A 27,297-nucleotide genomic window follows, 5' to 3' on the forward strand; every position below is an offset into this window, starting at 1 on the left:
CAAATGCGGCCGCCGCCTTCGGTGACCGACCTAATGTAAACGCGCCATAATAGAGACATGAAGCTCACCAGATGCTGCAGCGTGGTGAGGACTGGCAGCCAGGCCTGCTGGATGGTGTCCCCGTCCCGCTGGGCGGCGCACAGCAGCGCCTTCATGGCCGTCACGTGCCGGGACGTCACCATCACGAACGACTGCTGCTGACCTGGTCAGCAAACCAACTCTTATCATCAACAGCATATACAGTGCCCTCCAAAAGTTAGTTGAAATGATCAATAATGTAGTAAATGTGAGGAAATTATAATAAAACCAAATAAAATCGTGGCTTCAAGAATTATTTATTAAAATATAATCAATTTAGAATATTTCTGTCAATAAGAGAATCATAACAAATTTTATAATTATAATTTATGTAGATTAACAATGAAATCACGTTACCAAAAGTTAGTTGAAATTGTTGAAAAAATATTTTAAGGCTTGTGTCTTTGCAAATATTTTAACTTTTAATATTTTGTATGACCGCCATTATTCTGTAGAACTGCTTTAACTTACTCGTCTAGGCATTGATTCTACAAGATTCTGTAATGTATCGGCCGGTATAATCGACCATGTTTCAAGAATTTTATTTTTAAACAAATTCCTGTTGCGTCTTATGGAAACAGGGATCCTGCGGTCTAATTCATCCCATAAATGTTCAATGGGGTTAAGGTCGGGTGACATCGAAGGCCATTCCAGTAAATCCACTTCGTTATCTTCAAAATATTGTTTAGTTATCCTTGCTGTATGCTTCGGATCGTTGTCTTGTTGGAACTTGAAAATCCGACCTAACCCCATTGTTTCAGCAGATTGTTTCAAATTGTCACGGAGAATATTACAATAGACCTGTGCTGTCATCTTGCCTTCAATTACTTGCAGTCGGCCCACACCATGCCAAGAAAAACACCCCCAAACCATCACACTCCCACCGCCGTGTTTCACAGTGAGCTGCAAGTATTTGTCGTCGTAAGAGTTATCATTGCTTGTGCGCCATACAGTTTGCCGACGGCGATTTCCAAATAATTCAAACTTCGATTCATCGCTAAAGACTACTCTCTTCCAAAATTCTATTGGTTTATCCGAATACTTTCGGGCGAACTCTAACCTTCGTTTTTTATGGATCGATGTTAAAAGAGGTTTCTTTCTGGCAATGTGACCTCGTAAATTAGCATCATGCAGGCGTCGCCTAATAGTAGTTTCAGAAACCGAGGTCCCTGCTTCCTGTAACTGATCTTTGATCTCTCGTACCACAATCTTGGGATTAATTTTACACCGCCGCACTATTAGTCGATCATCAACAGAAGTAGTAGCCCTAGGACGCCCCGACCGTGGCCTATCTGCAAGACTAGGACATTCTAAACTTTTCTTTATTATTTTTCGGACACCTTCTGGACTAACTTTAAATAATTTTCCCACAGTACTAAAGTTTTTATTTTTTTCGTATTCACACACAATCTTTATTCTTTCTTCGACAGATAATTTTCGCCTCGGAGCCATTATTAATTCAAAAATAGTCAAATCACCTTACAATATCATATTATTAAATTTAAACTACGCACACTGCCCTAACAATAATAATAAATGAATTTAAAACCGCGAGAGTATCGGATATCGTTTAAAGTTTGCTATTTCAACTGACTTTTGACGCGCTCAATTCAAGTAGTGCACACATAAACATAGATTTTGAAAGAAATCAAAATGAATTTCAGGGAATTCCCTACTGTACGTATTAGAATAGTGTATCCAAACATAAATAGTAAACAGTTCATTCATCGAAACTGCGTATTTTGGAAAATATATAACATCATTGATAAGGTGAACTAATTTCAACTAACTTTTGGAGGGCACTGTAAGTGGTCATCAAACCAATACTTGTCATCTACAGCCTATAAGTGGCCACTGCTGACTAAAGGTCTCTTCTTGCTTCTGAGCATTAAACGTTACGCTTGCTTAATGCGGGTTGGCGATTCTAAACTTTAATTAGAAATTATAATCTCAGGTTTCCTCACGATGTTTCCCTTCACCTTATGTTTACTTTGTTGAAATTTTGTTGTTTTGTTATTGTAATAAAAATAAAACTAATGAGTATACAAAAAGTTCCTTTTAGAAAGTTGTTAGTAATCAAGAGAATAAACACGTGTTTAAATATCGATCACTAATTATGTATTACCAATCATTAGTCAATCTATATAAAATTCAATTGCGGTTCGTTAGTCTCGCTAAAACTTGAGAACGGCTGAACCGATTTGGCAAATTTTGGTCTTGAATTATTTGTGGAAGTCCAAGGAAGGTTTAAAAGATGAGAAAAAAATGTTTGAGGCGGTGCGAAGTTTGTCGGGTCAGCTAGTATACTATATTTTGGTCTACTTCAAAGATGAATAAACATTAGATTAAAACCTGTAGGTAACGACGCTGACGGAAGAGGTGTGCCGACCCAGACGACCTGGTGGCGGTAGTCAGGGTCTGGTGGTGGTGGGGGGTCCCGTCTCCAGGGACAGGGCAGAGCACCCAGCGCGCCCAGCGCCGGGACCACGTACTGGGCGGGCAGAGCGCAGCGACACAGCGCACTCACGCATGCGTCGCGCCCTACTGAGTGACCCACCTGGAAACACGTATAAGATATACACACTAGTTAAAAAATGGTCATGTTAAGAAAACCTGTAGGTCTACTCCGGTTCTCGAATGCGAAGTTTCGTTGAAACTTCGGCTGCAAGCGTTAATTGGTTTTATTAATATAATATATAAAAATAAGTTGGGTTTTCCTTCCTGACGCTATAACTTCAGAACGCACGATTGGAAATTTACATTCGTTGGAAAGGTCTCGGGCTCCGTGCCAAGTTCAAAAAAATTTCGAAAAATTAAAGCCGGACAACAGGGAAAATCATTGATGGCGAAACCGAGTTCGCCGAGTTTTCTAGTATACTAATAAAATTACGTAAAATAACGTTTTATTTTTAATTTCAAATCTAAACCTATTTATATTTATCTTCATTTCATTCGTTCATTTTGTCGCAATAAATGGAATTGTAGTATGAAATCTGTGAAGTTTCGGAACAAACTCCGTTATTCGTTGAATTAAAGTAGACCTCCTGGCATGTAGCAGTGGGAGTACTCACCTTCCCGCTGACCCTGGCCAGGGTCTGTATGGCGCGCAGTATGTTCTCCAGCTCGCCTATACTCGCCTCGGCGAGCACCGACAGGCCCCACACAAGACCGCACCATGACGATTTCAGCAGCTGTGGACACAAACACGATTTTTTATAGATTTATGTCAAATAAATTAACAAGATTGCTTCGTTGGAGTGGTTAGACAAATTGTTATCGGGGTTTCAACTTTTAGATGACACAATGAGTTATTTAGTATTTGAATTATACCCAGAACAGTTTTGCAGCAGCCGCTTACTCATTCATTGTGTCCAACGTTTGACTAAACGACTCAAACGATATAGGAGACAATCTTAGTATGAAGATCTGATTTAAAATGAATTTATCAGCTAAATTATCTCTGCACAAGTGAGAATTCATAAAGCACTAAACCGGCTCTATACAATGGGAATGGCGACAATTTTTTTATTGTCATGGAAACAGCAACCTCTTCGGAGAGGCGGGGAGCCAGTGGATGCAGGCAGCTTGTCGTTCTACGTGGAGGACTTTGTTCGGTAGAGGACGTCTCTCGGCTGATGATGATGATGATGAACAGCAACCGTTTTAAAACCTCAGCGAGGCGGGTCGCTAGTAACTAAATAAATACTCAGGAACTGACCTGCAACCGAAGTTGTTTCTCTTTATCTTCCACATCTTCTGTCTTCTGCACCACGTTAGAGTTCTGGTCGGCTTCTCCATTGTGGGAGTTGTTTGTTATCATTTTATCCGTCTTGTTCTCCGTATCTATGGAACAAGGGTAAGGTTACCGGGTTACAATAAAGCATGCTACAGAAGAATAGGCATTTATTTTCAGCATTTATTTTCATAAGTGTGGGAGAGCCATGCTTCGGCACGAATGGGCCAGATCGATCGGAGTTATCACTCTGAACGGCCCTGGTATCCCACGGCCTCACAGAAAACTCACGTGGAACAACGCTTGCGTTGTGTTTCGCCGTGTGACTGAGGTTAACAATACAAACAAACTTACCTTTGCTGTTGACATTCTTATTAGAATTGACCTCTCTCTCCTCTGTGTCATTTTGTATATCTTCATATAACTCTTGTAACCTGAAAAAGTACAAAGTATTAGGGGAATTTGAGGGCACATATTTAATGTTCAGTACCCTTGTTGGTTGGTTTTTTCGAGCGGGCCAATGAGAGCCGAACGTTACGTTTACAGCAATCGAAACGAGAGCCTCGACCGCTCTGATTGACCGGTTTGAATAAACCAACCAATCAGAGCGACGAACGCGCTCTCTTTTCGATAACTTCGAACTTTAAACATAAATGAAATAAAAATACAAAGGGTACAGGCGACCTCTCGGTCGGCAGTTTCCGACCATTTGCGACCACCGCAAGTCGGTTAAAGTAAGGTCGATTTTTAAGCTTACCTGAAGTACTCGTTGCCTTCCACACTGATGGCTATGGACCGTATGATCTCCATGAGACAAGCGTACGCCACCGAGATGCCGTACCCGTCCTGTATCACGGGAGCTTCGCTGCGGTCCAGCATTTCAATGCTGAAAGATTAATAATATTTATTTATTATATTTATATTTAACTAGTCATTCCCAAACAGTTTGCTTGGGTCCTATTGACCGTAGCGTGATGTTTTACAGCCTAACCTTTCTCTATGAATAGACTATCCAACACAAAAAATATTATTCAATTGGAACCAGTAGTTGCGGAGATATTCGCGAACAAACAACGTCGTCGTACAAAAAAAAAATAGAAAAGTAATAAAATGAACTCTTCAGATAATATTAGTATAGAAAGAATGGTGTTTGGACACCATCAAGCCTAGTGGTAAATGATGATGTGGCCGACGATGGAGCTCGCCTACCTATAAGTAATTTATTCACTCGGGACTTTAACACATCCAAAGTTAGAATTGTTAATTACTTCCCACCACCCAGGTAAAAATTTATCAACTCAATAGAGTTTCGTCTGGTCTGGGACTCAATTCCGAGCTCGAATCCGATGCTCATCGACGGTTGGTGAATAAAAATTTTGTAAAATGATACAAAAACAGACCTAAAATCTTATTCCATAAGGTCTCTTATTCGATAAGGTTCAAAGAACACCACTTACTAAACAGATTTAGCAGTCCCAGGTTCGAAGGTGACACAGAGCGGTAACCAGACTCCCTTCCAGTAGAACCCTGACTGCTGAGGTATACCGGCAGACCCTGGAAACAGAATGTCGAAACAATTTTATTAAATATTTACGCGTTACCCGGACAAAAGATGATAGACAGATTATTGAATAACATTTTAACAAAATACACAAAAAGAAAACACTAACAATACATTTTTTTAAATATTTATTCAGCCTGTGTACTGCGGTTTACCACATTTCTAATATAATATGCAACCGCGATACAATCGCGCAACGCTATGTAAATCACGTCAGTGCGTACGGGGCTGAGATCAACTTGGCGATTTAAGGATCAATTTCCACCAGAGATGCTACGCTATGCTATGCTACTGTGGATGCGTTGGGCTTCCACCAATTATATCAATTGGTAAACATAGCTTAGTACTGGTGAAAACGGACTCAGCTAAGTTTTGTTTTTTATATGGAAATATGCGTGCTATGGATGGCTTCCGTACTATCGATATATTGCATACTCAAGCTGCGCATCTTCCTCGCACAGCTACATAGCATCAGTGGAAACGGTAACATAGTTTCACAGCTTAGCTATAACATCTTCGCAGCATACCTACAAAGCACATCTCTGGTGGAAAAGCATCCTAAGCTAGATCAACTAGTTTTGAAAATAATCTCATAGGCCATGTCTATTGACAAATAAAATTATAATATAGTTAATACTTGATAAAAGAAATGTTAAGAATAATTATTTGTACCGTAATAGTTTTATTTGCCTTCAATATAGTTGTTTGTAACGGGTCAAATGGAGTTGGTAAGTTTTTTCTCAACTAGTCTAGTAGAAGTAGCGGTATTACGTGCCTACGTAATGTGCATCTCTGCCTACCCCTTCGGTGATAAAAGGCGTAACGTTGCTTCTAGTAGAAGTTTTAAGTGTGGGAGAGTCATGCTTCGGCACGAATGGGCCGGCTCAACCGGAGTGATACCACGGCCTCACAGAAAACCGACGTGAAACAACGCTTGCGTTGTGTGAGTTAGGTTACCGGAGGCCCAATTACCCCCCCCCCCCCATCGATTCCCCAACAACCCTTAAACTCCTAACCTTCAAAAGGCCGGCCACGTACTTGTAACGCCTCTGGTGTTTCTGGTGTTCATAAGCGGCGGCGATTGCTTACCATCAGGTGATCCGTCTGCTCGATTACCGGCTTATACCATAAAAAAGTGTATGTTGTTAGAGGTAGATCCAAAGGAGTACCCTCACGCAAACCTACTCAACATGAGGTGCACTCGGCGCTTCTCCCCAGGAGTGTGCGTGGAAGAAGTGGCTCCGGTGTGGACCTTCGTGTTCATGGCACAGAATTGCACGTAAATATTACACATTTAATTATCATCATCATCATCATCGTCAATGTAGGGCAAAGACTTTCATCCACGGGAAACGAATATCATCAAAATATTTGAAATTTGGTATAATTTATTTATTAAAAAAAATGGATGGACCTCCAAATCCGTATCACATCACACCAACAGCCTATAAGTGGCCACTGCTGACCTAAGGCTTCTTCTCACACGGAGAAGGTTTGAGCATTAATCTCCACGCTTGCTCCATGAGGATTGGCGATTTCCAACATATAATTACAAAATTATAAGCCCAGGTTTCCTCACGATGTTTTCCTTCACCGTTTGTCAGTGGAGTTTAAATAATCTTAGAACGTACATATAACTCGGAAAAGTCACATTGGTACTTGCCGTTGGTAGGTTTCGAACACACACTCTCATGCATGACAAGCGAGCGCGCCACCACGACACAATTTTGATACTTAGTGAACTTTCCATATATACAATATAGGGATATAGGGATTAACCCGTCGTATGCTGAAGCACTGATCAGTGCGAGACACAATGTGTATTCTATTGTTGTCTCATACACCCGCAGACGAAAGGTTAAACATGCAAAATTTTCAGCGAACGTCTCGGTTGCACGAACAATTTTCGAACAAATCGATTTCGAACCTATCGACTCTGTATGAAACGATGTCGAGTATTAATCGATAAGTACTTGGAGCTAGTCGAATTGCAAAATCGCAAGAATAGCTCTAGCAGTGAAGCCGAAACTAAGGTTGAAGTGGAGAATGAGAGAATGGAGAATGAAACTGGTGCCGAAGACAAGAACCTTAGAGAGGGATTGGCTGGTAAGCTTTGTTTTAATTATTATTTTTACGGCATTAACCGGCAAATGAGCAGACGGACCACTTAATGGTAAGCAACCAGTGCCGACCATGGACACTTAGGGGGCGTTCAAGTATTGCGTAAAGCAAATTTTTGAAGATTTTTAACCCCCCTCCCCCTTGTAACGCTACGTTTTCTGTACCCCCTCCCGATCTCAAAACTTTACGTTTTCCGTAGCACCCAACTGACCATTTTTACCCTAAAGTCGTTACGTTAAATGTTATATTATAGTTTTTATCCTTGGTATACTTTTAATAAATAATAGAAAAAAAAGTATAACAAACTTAAAAAAAATATGTAAAATTAAAGTCTATAAAGAAAAAATAAATTTTATCAATTAAAAATATGTATCAGGATTTTTCGAACAATCCACTAGCATAGGTAACTTTTCTTCCAGATTACTTCAAAACGCAACTGGGCTCGTTTAAAGAACAAACCGAGAGTTCCGAGGAAGTGGAGGAAGGTGACTACTACGCCACTCAGCAGGACACCAGGTACGTGGTCTACAAAGATGTAAGCAGCAACGAAGACATCATGCCGCCAGATGTGGACTATATTGCCGGGGAAATAAGGTCCGAATTTGATTTGCAACGATGGTGATAAATAAAATGATATTAATATATTTGTTATTTTTAATAAATTGGGTAAAGTAGTTAGTGATTTCGTTTTTAATTAAGTATACACGAAAACGAGAGCGTGTTCGGCGCTCCGTACCCTTAGTACGAGTTTACTTTACGTTTAAAGTAATCGAAACGAGAACGCATTCGGCGTTTTGATTAGCCGGCTCGAATAAACCAACCAATCAGAGCGCCGAACGCGCTCTCGTTTTGATTACGTTAAACGTAAATTAAACTCGTACTAAGCCCTCTGTACCCTTAGTACGAGTTTGCTTTACGTTGAAAGAATCCGAAACGAGAGCACGTTCGGCGTTCTAATTGGTTGGTTTATTCGCGCCAGCCAATCAGAGCGCCTTACGCATTCTCGTTTCGTTTCGTTAAACGTAAAGCAAACTTGTACTTAGCCCTCTGATGGATTGGTTCATTTATCAACCAATAGAATAGCTGGCCAATCAAAATGCCAAACGCGAGTTTGGTTTTGGTTCAACGTAAAGCAAACTCGTACCATAAGGGTACAGGAAGAGTATTCATGGTACTACCAGCATTTTTTTTGAGGGGGGAAACTGATCCAATGACTTCTCTCGCCTTAGGCGAGGTGAGAGGGAGTGTCAGGCTCTTACTGACTAAAAACCACCCCGTTCCTACTCTTGCTTTTCAAGCCGGTAAACCCGCTAGGTAGTCCCGGTCCGCAGCTCAGGATACTTACCAGCTGGTGTATTGACATTGGAGGCGACGAAGAGACTCTGCACGTAGGCGCCGAGCGCGTTGACGATGTCCTGGAATATGTTGGTCGCGTGCGGCTTCATGTCGTAGCACTCGCAGAACGCCTTCAGCAGATCTGTGGAGAACAACGCTATTTAGTCGAGCTGTAACGTACTATGCAGTATAAAATATGTAACGATCAGAATTTCACGAACTTTTAATTCTTGCATCATGGAATTTAGCAACACAACTCTGTTCCAATCAATCCCATAATGGTAGTTTTGACGAAAAAAATGATGATATTGTATGGTCATCAAGATTTAGAGAGTATACCAAATGTCAGATCGATATGTCGTCAAGGTGGGGTTAAATTTCAAATAACAAAAACTTTTTTTAGATATAAGTCGGTAAACGAGCAGACGGATCACCTAATGGTAAGCAATCGCCGCCGCCCATGGACACCCGAAACACCAGAAACGTCACAAGTACGCTGCCAGCCTTTTGGGGGTTAGAAAAAGGTTGTAGGGGAATCGGGGATCGGGAAAATTATGGAGGGGATATAATACCAAAAACAAAGTAAATAAAACGGAACAAACTAAATAAAAACGGTTAAAAAGCAAACAAATTCGGTCTGGTGTGATAGGAGAGACTTACTTGGTTGTATGGTCATCTTATGCAGTACTTCTAACGCCAGCGCTCGCTGCCACATTGGTTTGTCCGGGTCCAGGAACTTTATCGTGAGGGAGAGGAATATCTCGCACTCCGTCACCTGGAAGACAAGATATTGTAGAGTTTAGAGTAGGTATGCCGTCTTTATTGATTGAGTCAATGTAAGTCTGAGCACTGCTATAAAATATATAGGGTGACTGGTAATTAGTGAACGATATTTAAATATGTGCTTATACTCATGGTTACTAACAACTTTCCCAAAGAAAATTTTTTGTATACTCATAAGTTGTATTTTTATCACAATAATAAAACAACAAAATTTATCCCGCGCGTGCTTTTACATGATCAGCTGTTAGCAGCGAAGCGCCTGCGCCTGCATTATCGGAAGATTCGTAGGTGTTTTGAAAACTTTATGCACGCGTGCTAATGAAATTTTGTTGTTTACCATCGATGGCGGTTGCTTAACTTCAGGTGATCCGTCGGCTTATTTACCGGCTTATTGCATAAAAAATTAGGGAACGTATTATCCCTTAGAATTAGCGATTAGTGCGTTCAAACAAACAAACGCTTTAGCTTTCTATATAAAGTATAGATATAATGTACGTACGAGCACGGCGTGGTACTTGTGCACGATGACGGAGACGAGGCGCAGCAGGCGCATGGTGACGGGGAAGTGCGGGCGCTCCGCCGCCGGGCCGCCCGCGCCGCCCGCACCGCCCGCGCCGCTCGCGCCGCCCGCGCCGCCCGGGATGTGCAGCGCTGTGAACGCCGCCCTGCAAACATTACTGTATTACTACATAGAAACAAAAACACCGTAACACAAGCTTAATTAATAAAAAAAATTGCTTCTGCCTCCAACGTTAAGTGTAGGAGAGCCGAGCTTCGGCACAAATGGGCCGGCTCGACCGGAGTGATACCACGGCCTCACCGTAAACCGACGTAAACAACGCTTGCGTTGTGTTTCGTTGTGTTAATGAGGTTAGGTTTCGTTGTGTTAATGGTACGTAGGCCCAATTCCCTCCTTCCCAATCCCCGATTCCCCAACAACTCTTAATTTCCTAACCCCCAAAAGGCCGGCAACGCACTTGTTACGCCTCTGGTGTTTCAAGAGTGTTGTGAGTTTTTAAGAGTATATCTTCATATTTTTATAACAAATAAATGTATATAAATGATCTGACCTGTACTTGACATTAGGGGAGAACAGCCTGATGATGAGAGCACACACGTGTTCCTTCAACAGGAACCGAAACTCCGCTATCTGAGAACAAAATATTAGAAAATTTTAAAACACAATTACACCGATTTTCATCACCGGAGCACCGGCTTGAAAAGCAGGAGTAGGAACGGGGTAGTTTTTAGTTAGTAAGAGTCTGACACTCCCTCTAGCCTCGCCCAAGGCAGGATAAGTCATTGGACGATCAGGGGATCATCCCCCTCCCCAGAAAACTGAGTTTAAATAATATATCCGCTTTCTATCTATATAGATTAGCTTACTAGATTTTTTCGAACCAAATGGTGGTAATGTTCAATATTCGACATAAGCAACTCTTCTATGGGTCAAACAGTACCCTTAGTACGACTTTGCTTTACGTTTAAAGTAAATGACCGGCTCAAATAAACCAACCAATCAGACCGCCCAACACAGTCTCGTTTCGATTATTTTAAACATAAAGAAAACTTATACTAACATTACAAGACGTCACGCTACATTAGTGAAATAATCGGCAACTAATAAATACGAATACTCCTTTAAGAATCGACTGGATTTTGGAGAAAAGTATTGTATAATAGCTTGTTATAAACTTATTATGTTATACATACCTTGAAGAAAATAGGTGAGAAATCAGTGAGTACTGTGTCCAGTAGCTCCAGTCCAAACGTTTTTGGCACGTCCGATATACCGACCAGCCAGTGTGCTGAGTCACCGTTTATCAGTTGAATAATATCCTGTAAACAAAGATAACTTTTTCAAAAAGAGAAATGCCTTCAATTTTCTTTACCACCTCCATTTTTTTAAGCTAGGTAATATCCCTAAACTATTCTCCTCTACAGACTACCTAGCGGGTTTACTGAAGCTTCGGTTGGAAAAGCAAGAGTAGGAACAGGGTGGTTTTTGTCATTAAGAGTCTGACACTCCCTCTCGCTCCTAAGACAAAAAATGCTCTCAATTTCGGTTTAGCTAAAAGCGATAAAATCAAAATTCGGTTTAGATAAAGTATGTATGCACATACTTAAAGGTCCAACTGAGAACCCCTCTTTTTTTGAAGTCGGTTAATGAGGATTACTATAAATGTTTGCTTACCTGTAATATTAGATACGCATCGACAGCACATGGTTTAAGATCCTTAGGGGCCTTATTGTTAGTCTGTGGTCTCACGTCAGCTGGGTTCACTTTCAGAGCACCTGAAATACAATATCAAACCTTCATTGACAAACAAAAATAAAATGGGTTTAACTCTTACTTATTTGTTTTATTACACTGCGTAATTGCAAGGATTTAAGATAGTGACATCTAGCGTCAAGTACTGGAACTTGTTAGCGAAACAATGTTGTATTGAAAAGTAAGATTCCATATTTAAAATGCAGCAGAATAGAGTCAACGTTATTATTATGGTGATATTTAATTTTAATGTTATTCGAGACAGATCAATCATAAAAAGATTTTGTTAGTGTGACCTAATTATAATTATCCAAAAGGTAGGGTGGTTTTGATAGATACTACTACTAAATATATGAGTTTTTCTCTGTTCTATGATGAGGATCATACCTTCAGCTTCAGCGAGGGCTCTTTCAAAGACTAGAGCCACCAGCTGGCGGACTGTAGCTGCTGCAGCGTGGCTGGTGCTGACGTCACGGCTTTCTGAAGGCGATACCATGCGCATGCACATCACCATTGTCTGTAGAAAAGAAAAAATCACGGAATGTACCTATAATCTGCGGACTACGTAGCGGGTTATCGGGATCCGGCTCGAAAAGCCGGAGTAGAACGGGTGGTTTTTAGTCAGTAAGAGTCATTTCATGATTTTCCACCGTCAAAAATATCTTTAGACTCAAAATGTCAAAGTATTCCAGCTGTTATATTATGATCCCCATTTTAAATTACATCCCGATTCCTTCAGCCGTTTCGACGTAATCGAGTAACAAACATACACACAGACACACAAACTTTCGCATTTATAATATTAGTAAGACAAAAAAATGTAGATTACAAACATTACCCCAATAATTCTATCCCTTTCATTTTTCTTAATAAAACGACTGTGGATGATAGGAACGCTCATGTCAAAACTACTATCTATTCACACTTTCTATGTAACACTAGTTTGCTATAGTTGAAAATATAATTCGTTTTGTTTGTAAACTAAATCTATACGATCTAATCTTATCGTTAAATTGTTTAAACTTATGCCTGCACTTTAAAACGTGTTTGATTTTAGATAAAAGTTATAATTATATATCTATTTATCGGTTTCCGGTTCATATGTGTGTTTATAAGTGTACATGAACAATGGTATTGGCTAAGAAGATAAAATTGTGTAAAATATAGAAACAAAAAGGCCCAATATAGTAAGCCCAATTAAACCCCTCCCTAATCTTCCCAATCCCCATTTCCCCAACAACCCTTAAATTCCTATCCCCCAAAAGGCATCGCACTTGTAACGCCTCTAGTGTTTCGGGTGTCCACGGGCGGCGACGATTGCTTACCATCAGGTGATCCGTGATTTATACCATTAGAAAAAAGCTATATTCTACCTCTGTATTATCAGTTCATTACGTTTTAAGAGAAAAAAGAAACACACATACATACCACAAAAACTTTCGCGATAGTATGTCAATGTGATCAAAGTCAAAATTACATATTTCAATTAGACCAGGAAGTCACTTTTAAACGTCAAACCAAAGACTGGAATAACGGGTGAAGAGTGGCAATATATGCTTCCCCTCACCAGTTTTTATTAAAAAATGGGCGTTATATTGTAAAAATGTTGACCTTTATCTACCCTTAATTAAGAAACGGTATGTAATTCGACTCACCCTAGCCAAGGTGTCTCCGTGCACCAGGTCAGACGTGGTCATCAACAGGGCGGCGGTCTGCAGCAGCTTCAGTTCAAGGACTGCGCCCTGCCCCAGGTTGTACAGGCAATCGACGACATGTCTCGCTCCCTTCGCGTCTATGCCTTGCTGAGCTATTAGACGCTGGATTGTTCCTAAACAGAACTGTAATAAAAACAAATTTATTTTATGTTTTATTAAGTAAGTTATTTTAAAACACTATATTTAAAAATACAATCACACCGAGTTTTAACACCAGAGCCGCGGACTGCCTAGCGGATTTACTCCGGTTCGAAAAGCAGGAGTCTGACACTTCCTCTCTTATTTTTGGAAGTCCTACTAGTTATATTGCTTGTTAAACTCATTGTATTTTCATTCAGTGTCCACGTTAATGTACTGCTGGATGCTATGTATATCTTTGATTGCTGTAAACATTAGGCCTATTAAGAATAAAAATGGCTCAATCTGAAAATCACTAAAGGCTGCACCTTAAATATCTGGAGACGTGACATAACATTACTGCACCAAATGTGCATTGAAATGTAGATTTCTTTAGTATTTTGATTAATTATTGAATGAGTGTTAAAACGATAAACAACGATTAAAGTAATGTTACCGGAAAATGTGTACACACATAACTACATGTAATACTCGTATGAACACAAGTGTGTTCAAGGCGGAAACATAAACAAAGGAACTTTCTGAAAATTTTTGTAGGTATATTATAATAGGGTAGATGCCTAATTTTTATTTTAATGTCCGTCTTGTAAATTATTTGAAAATATTAGACACGTATTTTATATTTTCTTACGGAAACAAATACTTTCGAAGATATATCGATTTGAAATCGCGTGACGTCACTTCTAGGTACATTTTATACGTAGAAATGACGTGTTTACTTCCACTTCCTAACTTTGATTCGTTTTACATATCTAAGTATTGTTATCATACGACCAAATAAAAAAATACGTGTCTAATATTTTTTCATCACCTCACTGTCGGACTAAATAGATTTTTTATTTTCATACCCAGTGTCAGGACAGGGTCCATAATTGTGACTAAATACTGTATTTTCCAACACCTGTGTACATTATGGATGCAATAAATACTTGAATGTACTGTCATCATCCCTATTAACATTGATATTGTTCAACGTGTCGTGTGACCTTTATCCACCATGACTAATAAAATTCTAACTGATGACAGTTTTGAAAATATCATAGCATGGAGTATAGCCTGTGGTATGGCTACTTACGTATAGTATGGAAGCATATATAAAATTTTCCCAAATAAATCACTATATTATAGTATAAAACAAAGTCACTTTCTCTGTCCCTTTGTATGCTTAAATCTTTATAATTACGTAACGGATTTTGATGCGGTTTTTTTTAATAGATAGAGTGATTCAAGAGGAAGGTTTATATGTATAACACATGCATAATATATCACCATTGCACCCATGCGAAGCTGGGGTGGGTCGCTAGTAAACAAAACTTGCCTTAATAATCTTCAGATCCTTTGATTCACAGCCTTGCACTAGTGGGTACAATATTTGATTCACTACTCCATACAGAGATGCCTGTGGGTTGTTGGAGGCCAACGACAGTTTCTCGATAGCTTCATCACACGCCTGAAACAGCAACAATTTATTTACAATAACTATAACACATATTACATTACTTAAGTTAACTAAAAATCACAGCCTACAGTAGGCTACGCGACGTCACCGCATCTACATATTAGTCATCAGCCTGCTCTTGATGAAGAGCCCCTCTGTGACTCGAAACTAGTAGAGCTTTTCTCAATTTTTATATATAAGTAAACCGTGATTTTAGTTAATTTAGTATGTCTTACGATAGTTATTATTATTATTATAAAGCAAACTTATACTAAGGTACTCAATCAATTTAGGTAAGTAAACCTCTAAAGTCAAAGTCAAATCATTTATTCCAATTAAACCATAAAAAGGTGGTTTTCATATGTCAACAAATAAAAAATAGTCTATCAGTCTGTCTGTCAATGAATCTAGGTGCATGTTCTAAAGTGTAGCTTTGGATTTAGAAGAACAAGTAAAAAACTCCATTTGTTATATTACCACATATTACCTGATCGTAAGCAATCGCCGCCGCCCATGGACACTTGAAACACCAGAGGCGTTACAAGTGCAGTCAGAATTCTTAATCAATCAAGAGCACTTTCACAGTTTCACTGCATTTTGCGAATGTTAGTTAGTTAAAACCTCAGAAAGATAGTCTATGTCAAGGGCATTCTGAGGTTGGAGTTTAGCCTAAATTTAAACTCTGCAGACAAAAATAGGCTATCGATATAGCCATCAAGTACAGTTAATTTAGTGTTAGGTAGGTACTTCAGTGCAATCATTATTATCTTTATACCTATTACTTAATCAGGCAGTAGAAACAACGGATGCACCTATTATACCTGTTTATTACTACATATTTAGTTTTAGATTTATATCTGTCAAGTTGTTAAAACTACACTCGGGGGCAAAAAAACTGAGCTACTGTTAATATTTCCATTTCTTGATAAATATTTTCTGTTATAAGTTTTAGATTAATCAGTAACACATACCCTTTAAATTGAAAGATATTTTGATTGCCTTTCAAATGAGTGTCATATTGAAAAATAAGTAATTCTTCAGCCATCAATGAGCCACTTACACTACTATCTCTAGATCTACAAACTATGCCTCAAGATATAAATTTTTAATTTATACCATAAGAACACTCCATTGTAATGTAGAAGAAATAAAAACAAAGATACTTTTGCATTAATCAATTACTGTTTATTACTCTCACTAAAACTTGAGAATAGTTAGACCGATTTGGCTTAAGATTTAAAACATTTGGTATTAAGGTCTGGTCAGCTAGTATTAAATAAAGGTTGTTGATTGAGCAAGTTAGGAATAGATAATATGGCAATTCCTTATATGTCTGTAATTGTTATGAAAATGATAAAACTAACTACACTCCACCCTTACACAGGTACAATAATACTTGTGTTGTTGGGCCTAGATTGTAATCAACAAACTATTTATCTCCGACAATACAAAAAATCTAGATAATGGCAACAATTACCGACCTTACTTAACAACACCTACCTTGTAAAATTTATTAAATAGTTTATTAATAAGTTTAATTAAACATTATGTTTCAGGATTTTTTCTGACAAATTTACATAATCAATTACGCATTTTAGCAACACCGATAGTTACTATTCGAGTGTAGTTAAGCCTAAATTATGATTTTAGATTATAAAAAACAGTAAAATGATAAAAACCTCTCTTATCTGAGGATATTTCTTCTTGGTCTCCAAACTCAATGTCTTGAAATCATTCTGGAGGACATCCATGAATTTCTTCGTGGAGTCATCGCCGGTTACAGCGCTTACGAACGCCATTATTTAATTTATTGTTGCTAATTCACTTATTCACATCATAATTCACGTAAAAAATTATAGAAATTGAATTTATGCCATGTACACAATCGACATCACAATTTTCAGTTCGGAAACGATAAGTCTGATTAGTTATAGACTCTATCACTAATCCGATTGGAATGATTGACAACTACAATGAAAATGATATAAAAAAGCGAATTCTCAGGATTTTAACTTAAATGACACTGGGAATAGTTTAAAACATAAAAGTGCACATTGTTTCCATATATTTATGTTAAAAAGATCCGTGAAAATGTCAATTTAATCTTGATATTTCTAAACGAATCTGTATTCCACGTTTCTTTTCACGCTTTCTTTCCTAAATAATATTTTTTTAATCAATTGATTAGCTTTCTGGAAGGATATAAATTTTTTATTATATGCTTTTTTTAGATTATTGTAAAATTTACAATGAAAATGACAGTGACTATTGAAAAATATTTATTAAAAAGCTTAATCAGAAAATTAATTCGACTGCTACTGCATGAAATGAAATTGATTTTCCTACTTCAAGCAGTGTGACCAAATAAAAAAAAGAATTTCCACCATATTCGGTAAAACGATACGACTTTACTTCATCCGCACAACCACAGCGACAGTGAATTTTTTGCACATTAATTTGATGTTAATTGAATTAAGCTATACTCACTTCATATTTTATGTATATACTACAAAGCTTTAATTAAATTTAGCTAATCAAATGCGTACCTAAATAGAATAGATAAACGTATATTCGCATTAAATATCATTAAAAACTTATGCTGCAGCTCAAAGAGAATAAGATCAAATTCAAATATTCTAGGAAACATTATTACAATATAAGAAGTAATGTTTTTCTCGCATAAACACTTATATTTAAGTGTACGACTATGTTAAGCTTCTTGAAGTGAAAGTGAAAGAAGAAATGCAAGTGATCGATGATGACCCACTTTTCACGGTAAGATTTTTTTTCTAGTATAGCAACATCGATTACTGATTGTGCAGAAGAAAAAACAATGGTGTGATTCCAGATTTTTATTTGTAAGTATTTATAGAATCCGATATCAATTTAGCTAAAGTAACGTTTCAGTGTCGTTTATAACGTGCACCCGTCAGAAGATGCCGATACCGAGGTATAAATCGCTTGATATCATGTAGAAATTGGTTTTGTGAGCTTGACGTGCTGTCATTTCAGTTTTTTATTCTATTTATTCAGCTTGATTCAGCTATGCGCCATTTACTGCATTAGAACGGCCGCTGTCTGCGGATTTTAGTACTACTGGTAATAAAACTCTTCGCGGCACAGGTGTGGAATGTATGTATAATCGTGCGTGGAATGTGGAGTCGCAGTGTGTCTTTTTCGTGTAAAATCATGTTTAGTTTTTCATGCCGGTACCAAGTTTTCATTAATCCAGTGTCGTTTGCATAGTTTTTTTGTAGTCTAGTGCGTCATGAAGTATTAAGGTGGGTTTGAGCCGGGAGGTAACTGTGAACACCCACTGGTTGTCGCCGGCGACCCGTGTTCTCACATCGCCTTAAAATAATTTGATCATGCAATCTATGCGCAGTAAACAATACAGCGTGTTCGTGTTCCGTTTTGTAAATAACATAATCAGTGTCATCTTGGTATATTAACTTTGTCTTTGAGTGAAAGTCTTGGCCACCTAACTGCATCAAGTAAGAATCTAATAAGTGTTTGTATATACCATTTATGTTAGTGATATTATGTTTGGTTGACATTGATTCAAGTTGTATGTGGTTTCCTTCTAGTCTGTGATTGTTAAATCATTGTTCTAAAGATCACACTTTACTTGTTTTGTTTGACCCGCTAATAAGGCTTTTGACTAGTTGTACCGAGATAACAGAATTACAACGCACTGTTGAATTGGTGTTACAATTTGTATGTCAAAGTTCTTTATGGGTTAATTAATAAGAAGATATGAATTGTTTGTTAAATATTAATGTAATGAATTTGTTGGACCTACATAATTATTGTATTACTTAATTTGTTCTTCATACCACATCTCACTTGCTCACTGGTACTAAAACCAAGGGTCACATTTGATACATTACTGCTTACCTCCTATAATTTCATTTTCATCTTAATTTATTATATATTGATAAGTTTTCTAACTTTACTCTGACAAATGTGGAAATGTTTAACCTTTTGGAACCTCAAGGAGACAGACCAATATTTGTTATTAAATTAATATTTACTAAATATTATTAACCTATTTGAAAAGTAATGTTGGTTTACTTTGCTTTAAATTTGATGTTACATTTTAGTTCACAAGTGCTTTAAGTAGATGGCTCTTATAGTCTCATTATCAACTTATTTATAGTCCGTTTGTAACTTAAGATAATGTGTTAATATCATCTTACAGGACTGAGGCATTGAGGTATCAATACAAGTTTATGCTCTGTAGTAGTATCTACTACCTCTGCTCGGTTTCTCTCGCTACTTGTCTCCTTTTGATCACAGTGTGATGTTTTAGCCTTGATCTTCCTTGATAAATGTACTATCCATCCATGGACGGTCTAAAGCATAATAATTCTATAATGGTGGTATAGAATGTTTAAGTTTCTTCTCTATAGTAATCTACACTTTGAAACAAGCAAATAGCTTCACTAGAGGACTGACCGACAGACAGACATTTTTAATATTATTATATTTGCTTTGACATTCAAAAGTGCCTTGCTGGTCTGCTTGAAATAAATAATTTCGACTTTGACTTTGACAATATTATTGTTCAATTCTTATTTGATTGGGTCATCCTCAAGTATTAAAATTATGAAACTTTCTAACTAAACATTTCAATTCTTTATGTGTATTATCTAATGTACTATAATCTAGAAATTCATTATCCACTAATTCATTAGGCTATTATTATAGGCGGTAATAAAATAACACATTCCTAAGATAAGACTAAATCAGACAATAGAAAACTAATCAGGGTTCTGAGTAAATTTTGTTGTTTTTTGTTGATTTTTATATTTTATTTATTATATTTAAAGTCAAAATCATAGCATTTATTTCAATTAATCTGTAATTAGGCACTTTTAAAACGTCATTTAATTGTTCATCAGTCTGTCTGTCAGAAAGTTAGTGGCCCATTCCAAGGTGTATTAATTTTTTTCTAGTTTTATTTTGACCTATCTATACATTCATACTCCAATTTATATATCTCAATTTTAATCTTAAAAACTCATTCACAGAATGAGATTTGTCTTATTGGAGATAAAACATCTCAAAGTGAATGAACTCTGTAGCTATCTGATATTTTTGTTGACAACTAATCAGTTTCTATTCAACTTATGAGATAATCTTGTCAACCACTTGTAAACTTCCAGATAAACACTAACTATCTACTATTTATTATAATAATATAATGAAATATGTAGTGTGTTCTGTCTGTCAGTAACTGTACCCTTAGTACGAGTTTGAGAGAATCGTAACAAAAGCGCGTTCGAGCCGGCCAATCAGAGCGCCGAACGCGCTCTTGTTTCGATTACTTTAAACGTAAAGCAAACTCATACTAAGGGTATTGATGTCAGCCCTTGATTTATTCACAACTTATATACTGAAACCTTCCTTAAAAAAAGTGTCTTATCCACTGATGGAAGTCAAATAAAAAGCAGCCATTTTAAAGTTTACTACGAATAGATATCCACAGTTTGAGAAGTTTTATATCAGTAGTTTTTTTTGTAGTTTGACTATAGGTGAGGGTAGACATCGATATGTGAACTAAGGTTTAATAACCAAGCTTTATTAATCCGATAGTCCGGAGCTGCGAATACCGGGGTTTATCGGGGTTCTGTCTCGAAAAGCATAAGAAGGAACGGGGTGGTTTTTAGTCAGTAAGAGTTTGACATTTCGTTCAAGGCGGGAGAAGTCATTGGATAATTTTCCCCCCCTAAAAAAAGCCTTATTAATTTGCATGTTTATACCCGGCTTTACTAGTAAATAAACAGTTACTACACAATGTTTTGTTGATTATGTGATACAGCACAGATTCTACTGATAACATGTGTGAACAATTGATAATGGCTCCGTGATGTCACCATTTGTATGCATGTGTGCGATAGTGATACACGTGTAAGTTGTTAAACTACGAATATCGGTCATAACACTACGTAATAGAGTCGTTAATTTCTGATTTAATATCTTTGCAGTTGGCAATGTCGCTAGTTTCTTCGTTTAGATCGTTTTGTATTGTTATTTTGTTTAGTGTTGCATTAGTTCCTATTTTGTCCACCGGTATAAGTAAGTTTGTGATGTCTGTGACGTTTTGATACGATTGACGGAAAGTTGTTGGTCGTAGACTTGATCTATCGTTTTAGGGACTTATTTTGACAGCGTGTTTTTCCACCAGAGATGTGGCTATGCAGCTATGCTACGAAGATAATCTAAGCTGTGAAACTATGTGACCGTTCCCACTTATACTAAGCTATGTGGCTGTGCGAGGGATATGAGCAGATGCCATCCATAGCACACATCCATAGCACGCATCCATAGCTATGGGTACCAATTAATGTGTTTGGTGGAAGCCAAACGTATCCACAGCAACGTAGCATAGCATTTCATCTCTGGTGGAAAAGCACTCTTATCCCCGTTATCAATAAATTGGTCGTAAATTCGCATTACCTATTTAAGATTTTCTTAACGTTTTTTTCTTTTGTTTCAGATAACATCTAAAAAATCCTGCAAGAAAACTTTCCAAAATCTTCCTCAAGACTGTTAATTTTTTTATTAGATATATAATTATTTTTCACTTAGTAATAAAAGACAGTTCGGAGCGGTCACTAGCGAAAGATGCCAACCAAGCGAGAGAGAAATAAAAGACGGAACTAGCTATTTATTTAATATTAATTAATAATTAATTAGTGTAATCCATTATAACCGTTATTAGTTTTTTTCATATTATTACCATATACTCTCATAAACGCAAATAACGGAATGAATTAATGTTAAACGCTTTCGCCGAAGTTTAAATCATCTATTTATTCGTTTATTTAATCAATTCATTATTTAATTAATCACAAATGACAACTATTATAGTAAGAGTTCGATAAGGTCAGTTTAAGGCATTTGACAGACCATTATGGACAATATGGCTTCGAATGTGACCTTGAGAAGCAATAAACAAAGGAAAGATAACCTTATAACGAGGAAGCAGGATAAGTCTCCCGAGAAGACGATCAGGGGAACGCGGGGGGCGTACAGAGGCATCCCGTCTACTTCGAAAAGACCGACCGAAGACGACAATGAGACGGGCTCCACGGAAAGACTGGACAGACCAAAGAAATTCATATCACAGAACAAAAGCAACTATGGGCTGGGGAAGAGGCCTGACTTCTCACTCAAGAACAGGAACGTGCATTTAGCTTCGTCGCGCTATGGACAGGTGAGTCACAAACTTTTATACAGAGATATACGGAGTGTAAACGGAACGTTCCCAAACGCCGCAAATAAGTGTTGGTAAAAATCTGTTGTCCATAATTTCAAAAATAATACATGTTGCAATGTTTATCTTACGTAATAATAGTTGTAATAACTGCTTAAGGCTGATGTTGCATGAATGGCACGAAAACTAACGAGTGAAATTATGAAAACAAAAAGAAATGTAGCTATTTTCGGGAGCGTTCCGTTTACACCTCCTTCCTGCCAAGTTCCTTTATAGGTATCTAGTATAGGTATTCCTGCGATTTCTACGATTCTGAAATACGGTTATATTTTGGTGGTTTAAGTTGTAGTTGACATTGAGCCTTTAAGTAATTTTCTATTCTATTTTATGCCATCTTGCGTTTTGACCAATAAATCTGTCGTGGATGTTTGTATGATAACTTTTGTCCGCTACATTTTAGGTACAGTCCAATAATAAAGCAAGCACTGTTACTTCCTCCTTTACTAAATATAGTATACCTAGTATGACATCGTACATACGTCTATTATATTCAATTTGTCTGCGAGTCAATTGGAGTAAATCTGTTCCATTCTAAACCGAGTTCAGTCGTTCTGGACAATTGTGATTGAGATTTAACAACTTATTCGGCACTCTTTTTAAATTAGAATTTTTAGTAGTAGGATAAATCATCTATAATAATCATACTAGATAAGTGAGTATGCTGCGGACTACTTAGCGGGTTTAAAAGCAGGAGTAGGAATGGGGTGGTTTTTAGTCAGTAAAAGTCTGAAGCTCTCCTCTCACTTCGCACAAGGCGGGAGAAGCCATAGGATGATTTCCCTTAAAAAAAGGTATTATGATTGTGAGTATCGATGAACTTTACGTTTATTATTTCCTAGATCGATGATTTGATTGTTTTATCTGAAAGTCAAAATACAACGGTTACAAAAATGTTGGTTATTTCAGTTATTTTTACCAAGACGTCTCCATTTCTCAAGAGTGTATTTGTCAGTTACAGTACTGTTTATATTGCAAAATATATCTGTACCCTTAGTACGAGTTTGCTTTACGTTGAAAGTAATCGAAACGAGAACGCGTTCGGCGCTCTGATTGGCCGGCTCGAATAAACCAACCAATCATACTCTTATATTAAACAGACACATTTGGAAATTGGAGTAAGTAGTCAACTCGGACCACATGCCTACGGCCCATTTGGGACGAGTTGCAGAAAATAAAATAAAATAATATTTTTAGTGGTCAACTCGTCCCACGTCACTAGTAAGTACAGCCAGTAGCAAAAGGGTTAGTGTGGAAATAATAAAGTTCTATTACTTTGTTGAAAACAGAAGATTTTCTAGGAACTTAATTCTATCTTTGTTATCATTTACTTCATAAGGGCCGCCATAATCATTGTTTAAGCCACATATATGTACTATTCTTAGTAATTTTGGTTAACACATGAATTTGTGCGATTGCAAAAAATAATTTAGGTAATAAATTATTTAACCGACACTAAAAAAAGGAGGTTCTTACTTCGTCAGGATTTTTTAATACGAAATAATCTATGAACAAAACGAAAGTAAAGAAAAAAAATATTTTTAATCTTGTGTTGCTAACTGTACCAAACATTGATAAAGTTTAAAGATCCGCAAAAAAAAGTGGGACGAGTTGACCACTAAAAACTTAATTTATTTTTAATTTCCCCAACTCGTCCCAAATGGGCCGTAGGCATGTGGTCCGAGTTGACTACTTACTCCACCTCGAAACAACATGGACTCTAATGAGCTGTAAACAAAAGCGTGTAGGTGTAACTTTGGTGGGTCAATTGATACCACAGGGCCGTGCGATTACCAACACGATTTGTCATTGCTACAGTTGACGCATAAGGATCTAACTGCCGGTATATTATTCATTTCAATAAAAATAATCATATGTAACCAACCGTTTCATTTGAGACGCAGGGTTTATTGGTAGAAGCTAGGTAATGTCCTTCCGAATCCCTGAAAAAAATGAGCCGGTTTATGCTCCAAACACTTTGTATAAAGTTGAAGACATTGTTTGTTTGAACGCACTAATCTCGGGAACTGCTGGTCGGAATTTAATAATTCTTTTTGTGTTGGCCAAAAGCCACCGACCGCTACGATGATTAGGAGCATTTTTTAAATAGGAGCAGCGAATAAAACCGCGCGAGAGTAGCTAGTATGAAATTTACCCTTAAATTTTAAGGTGATTTTATCCGGTTTATTAATGACCATGTCATAATGATTCTGTAGGCCGGCCGTGTAATGATCGTTGACCTATAAGTATCTGGTGAACTGTAAATAATATTTTAAGGCCTATGGCCAGATAGGAAAGGTTCTTCCAGTTCAAAGGTTTAACTGACACGTAATATTAAAATATCAACTTAATTAGTTTATGTTTTTATACCACTGTATAAAATTAGGGGTGTCTGATTAAAAAATAGTTTTTTTCTCCCTTGAGTTTTCTAGAGCCGAAATAAAAAGGCTTATTTCCTGTTTAAGAGTTATATCGTTTAGTTTGGGACACCCTGTACACAATAAGATAGAAATAGATAGAAAGGTATACCGACACAAGCGCGATGCTTTCAAACCATTGCTAAATTGGGACTTGCAAGCAATCATTTTATAAAACTTCCTGTTTATAGTTAGAAGTAAGATAGATACCTATATATAGAAAGGTATACCTACATTAGTGTGACCTCAAATGTCTTCAAATCATTGTCAAATTGGGACTTGCGAGCAATCATTGTATAAAACCCAATAAAGCTTGAATAAATCATCGTTTGTCATGTGTCAACGTTCGCCAAACACCGCCGTGTCGATAGTCAATACATTTAGGACATAGCAAATTGATAAGACAATAATAGACGCTGTATTTATTGGATGCCGTGTCCAAAATATGTGTGATCTCAGATCCGAATTCTTTGGAACAATAGGATGTGGTCGAATACTAAATACAGATGGTCGAATTCTGAAGATGCCATTTGTTATGACCGAATATTCGGTTTGTATTTTTGATATATGTTATTATTTGTGATGACCATTGAGAAGAAGCAATTTTATTAAATACTAGCTGCACGCTGCACGGCTCCTGAACCGTCATAAGAAGGCCGAATGATGATCATGAAATGCCCATCATGACCTCAATGTACTGTATTCTGACAAATAAATTTATCTATATTGTTATCCTGTTGATCGTTACGTGATGTTTTACAGCCTATACGAATTAACACAAAAATATTTATAGAAATCGAACCAGTAGTTCCAGAGATTAGCACGTTCAAACAAATCAACAAACTCTAGCTTCATGATATTTGTATAGATTCGGTGTCAATTAGGTCTGATCACTGGAATTCGCAACTCTCGTAGTTTTAATAGTATTTGTTGACACAAAAGTTTACCGTGTCTCGTGTTTTGGTGGTTACGTAATTTGTCCTATTTGAAAGGACATATTATTTGATATTAAGTTAGATTTGTTGGTCAAGTAGCGCCATAGTGGTTATAAGTTACTCTGAGCACTTGAAGTGCAGTCATTCGAAACTATTTTGAAGGAAAATGGTGTTCGAAAGGTGATGCTATACCACAATCTTGAATGCAAGGGAATGCAAATACTTGTGAGGTCATGTAGTAAACAAGGTGTAGCCAATGATATTATAAGTAAAATATATAGATAGATAGGTGATACATCGTCAGAGCGGCGGGGAGCTAGTTGAGAGCCATTTCAGCAGTGGACGTCTCTCGGCTGATTATGATGATGATAGATAAGTAGGATAGATTCGATCTTCAAAAACGGCTCACAAACGCACACATGAGCACGTTGACGGCGAAGCGCGGCGCAACGTGACTCTGAGGTGAAATGAGGCTAGTTAGCCACATTTTAACGTGCTACTTGACAAACGCTTATAAATTATCTACACCTTTCTGAAGTACACATAGCATCATGAAATTTGGCAGTAATAATTTTTAAATTCCTAACCCTCAAAAGGCGGGCAACGCACTTGTAATGCCTCTGCAGAGGCGTTACAAGTACCAGAGCACTGGTGTTGCGGGTGTCCATGGACGACGGCGATTGCTTACCATCAGGTGATCCGTCTGCTCGTTTACCGACTTATAACACTAAAAAAAGAAAAAGAAGTTAACAAGTTTGATTGGTAAGCCGAAAACCTAAAATTTATTTTCGTAACCGTTACATTTATTGATAGTCTGAAAGTTCTGTATTTTACGATTCATGTAATTTAATAGTGAAATAAAAATAGGCTTCCATGCTCTATTTCATTCTAGATTTTAATACGTAAAGTTCAAGGCTCTGAATAGGTTAACACCGCTTTAGCCTATACCTAGGGGAGGTATTAGATAGTAAGTGGTCGGCCATATTGTGACGTCACAGTTTTGGGTTGCGGTCGTTGGACTGGTTCGTTTGCGTCTAGCCGGTAGTTTACGAGACTGTAATAAGCACATTTTCCTCAAAAAAATATGTAAAACAAATGCATCCTTATATTTAGGTACCTAGGTCTTTGGTACCTAAATAAAAAAAGGTACCTTTATTGAAACTACTGAGGAACCAGCTGCTATTGAGATCTAATTTTAGGATGTTTTTAAAATAGCATACATACATACATAACCTGTCACGCCTGTCTTCCAAGAGGATAGGCAGAGACAATAGAACGCCGATTACTATGATACATACATTTCGCTTCATCAATAGTCATCAGTCTTTTCATGCATCCTCGTCGGTTAAGGGCACTTTTAATTTGGTCCTTCTTTAATATCGTTCGTCACTCTGGTTTCGTGTAATATGTCCTTTAACGTTTTAATGGTTTAAATCAAACTACTGCCAAAAGTGGGTATTTTTAAAAGTTTTAAGTAAACCTATGCTTAGGG

At 37.4% G+C, this 27,297-nt stretch overlaps 3 protein-coding genes across 11 annotated transcripts in view; 2 read left to right on the forward strand and 1 right to left on the reverse strand.

Annotated features, from left to right (window-relative positions):
* The window catches only part of LOC118280684 (protein MON2 homolog), a 41,141-nt gene extending 24,044 nt beyond the window's left edge, over positions 1-17,097 (reverse strand). The window contains exons 1-17 of one of the 2 annotated variants that reach the window (XM_050699439.1): positions 16,854-17,097; positions 15,055-15,186; positions 13,539-13,721; positions 12,271-12,400; positions 11,806-11,906; positions 11,325-11,450; positions 10,682-10,761; positions 10,111-10,276; positions 9,489-9,603; positions 8,839-8,970; positions 5,269-5,365; positions 4,569-4,697; positions 4,166-4,245; positions 3,797-3,921; positions 3,150-3,269; positions 2,431-2,635; positions 69-202 (exon numbers count right to left, since the gene is read on the reverse strand). In XM_050699439.1, the coding sequence (XP_050555396.1) occupies positions 69-202; positions 2,431-2,635; positions 3,150-3,269; positions 3,797-3,921; positions 4,166-4,245; positions 4,569-4,697; positions 5,269-5,365; positions 8,839-8,970; positions 9,489-9,603; positions 10,111-10,276; positions 10,682-10,761; positions 11,325-11,450; positions 11,806-11,906; positions 12,271-12,400; positions 13,539-13,721; positions 15,055-15,186; positions 16,854-16,973 (2,175 nt within the window). In that variant the 5' untranslated portion in view covers positions 16,974-17,097. The remainder of the gene's footprint in view (positions 1-68; positions 203-2,430; positions 2,636-3,149; positions 3,270-3,796; positions 3,922-4,165; positions 4,246-4,568; positions 4,698-5,268; positions 5,366-8,838; positions 8,971-9,488; positions 9,604-10,110; positions 10,277-10,681; positions 10,762-11,324; positions 11,451-11,805; positions 11,907-12,270; positions 12,401-13,538; positions 13,722-15,054; positions 15,187-16,853) is intronic. The other variant, XM_050699440.1, reaches the window with a different exon arrangement.
* Positions 6,002-8,128, forward strand: LOC126911587 (uncharacterized). Its single transcript, XM_050699441.1, has 4 exons — positions 6,002-6,100; positions 6,524-6,651; positions 7,252-7,478; positions 7,913-8,128. Exons 1-4 carry the CDS (start codon positions 6,092-6,094, stop codon positions 8,113-8,115), a joined length of 567 nt encoding a protein of 188 aa, XP_050555398.1. The 5' UTR covers positions 6,002-6,091; the 3' UTR covers positions 8,116-8,128.
* Positions 17,098-17,913: 816 nt separating the features above from the next.
* Positions 17,914-27,297, forward strand: part of LOC118280564 (serine/threonine-protein kinase WNK1) — a 63,252-nt gene continuing 53,868 nt past the window's right edge. For 6 of the 8 annotated variants that reach the window (XM_050699565.1, XM_050699569.1, XM_050699570.1 and 3 more), the window contains exons 1-2: positions 17,914-18,032; positions 21,677-22,396. In XM_050699565.1, the coding sequence (XP_050555522.1) occupies positions 22,094-22,396 (303 nt within the window). In that variant the 5' untranslated portion in view covers positions 17,914-18,032; positions 21,677-22,093. Of the gene's footprint in view, positions 18,125-18,287; positions 18,307-21,676; positions 22,397-27,297 lie in introns of those variants that run through there. The other 2 variants (XM_050699566.1, XM_050699567.1) reach the window with 2 other exon arrangements.

Source organism: Spodoptera frugiperda, chromosome 16 (assembly GCF_023101765.2).
Source record: "Spodoptera frugiperda isolate SF20-4 chromosome 16, AGI-APGP_CSIRO_Sfru_2.0, whole genome shotgun sequence".
NCBI classification, from domain to species: Eukaryota; Metazoa; Arthropoda; class Insecta; order Lepidoptera; family Noctuidae; genus Spodoptera; species Spodoptera frugiperda.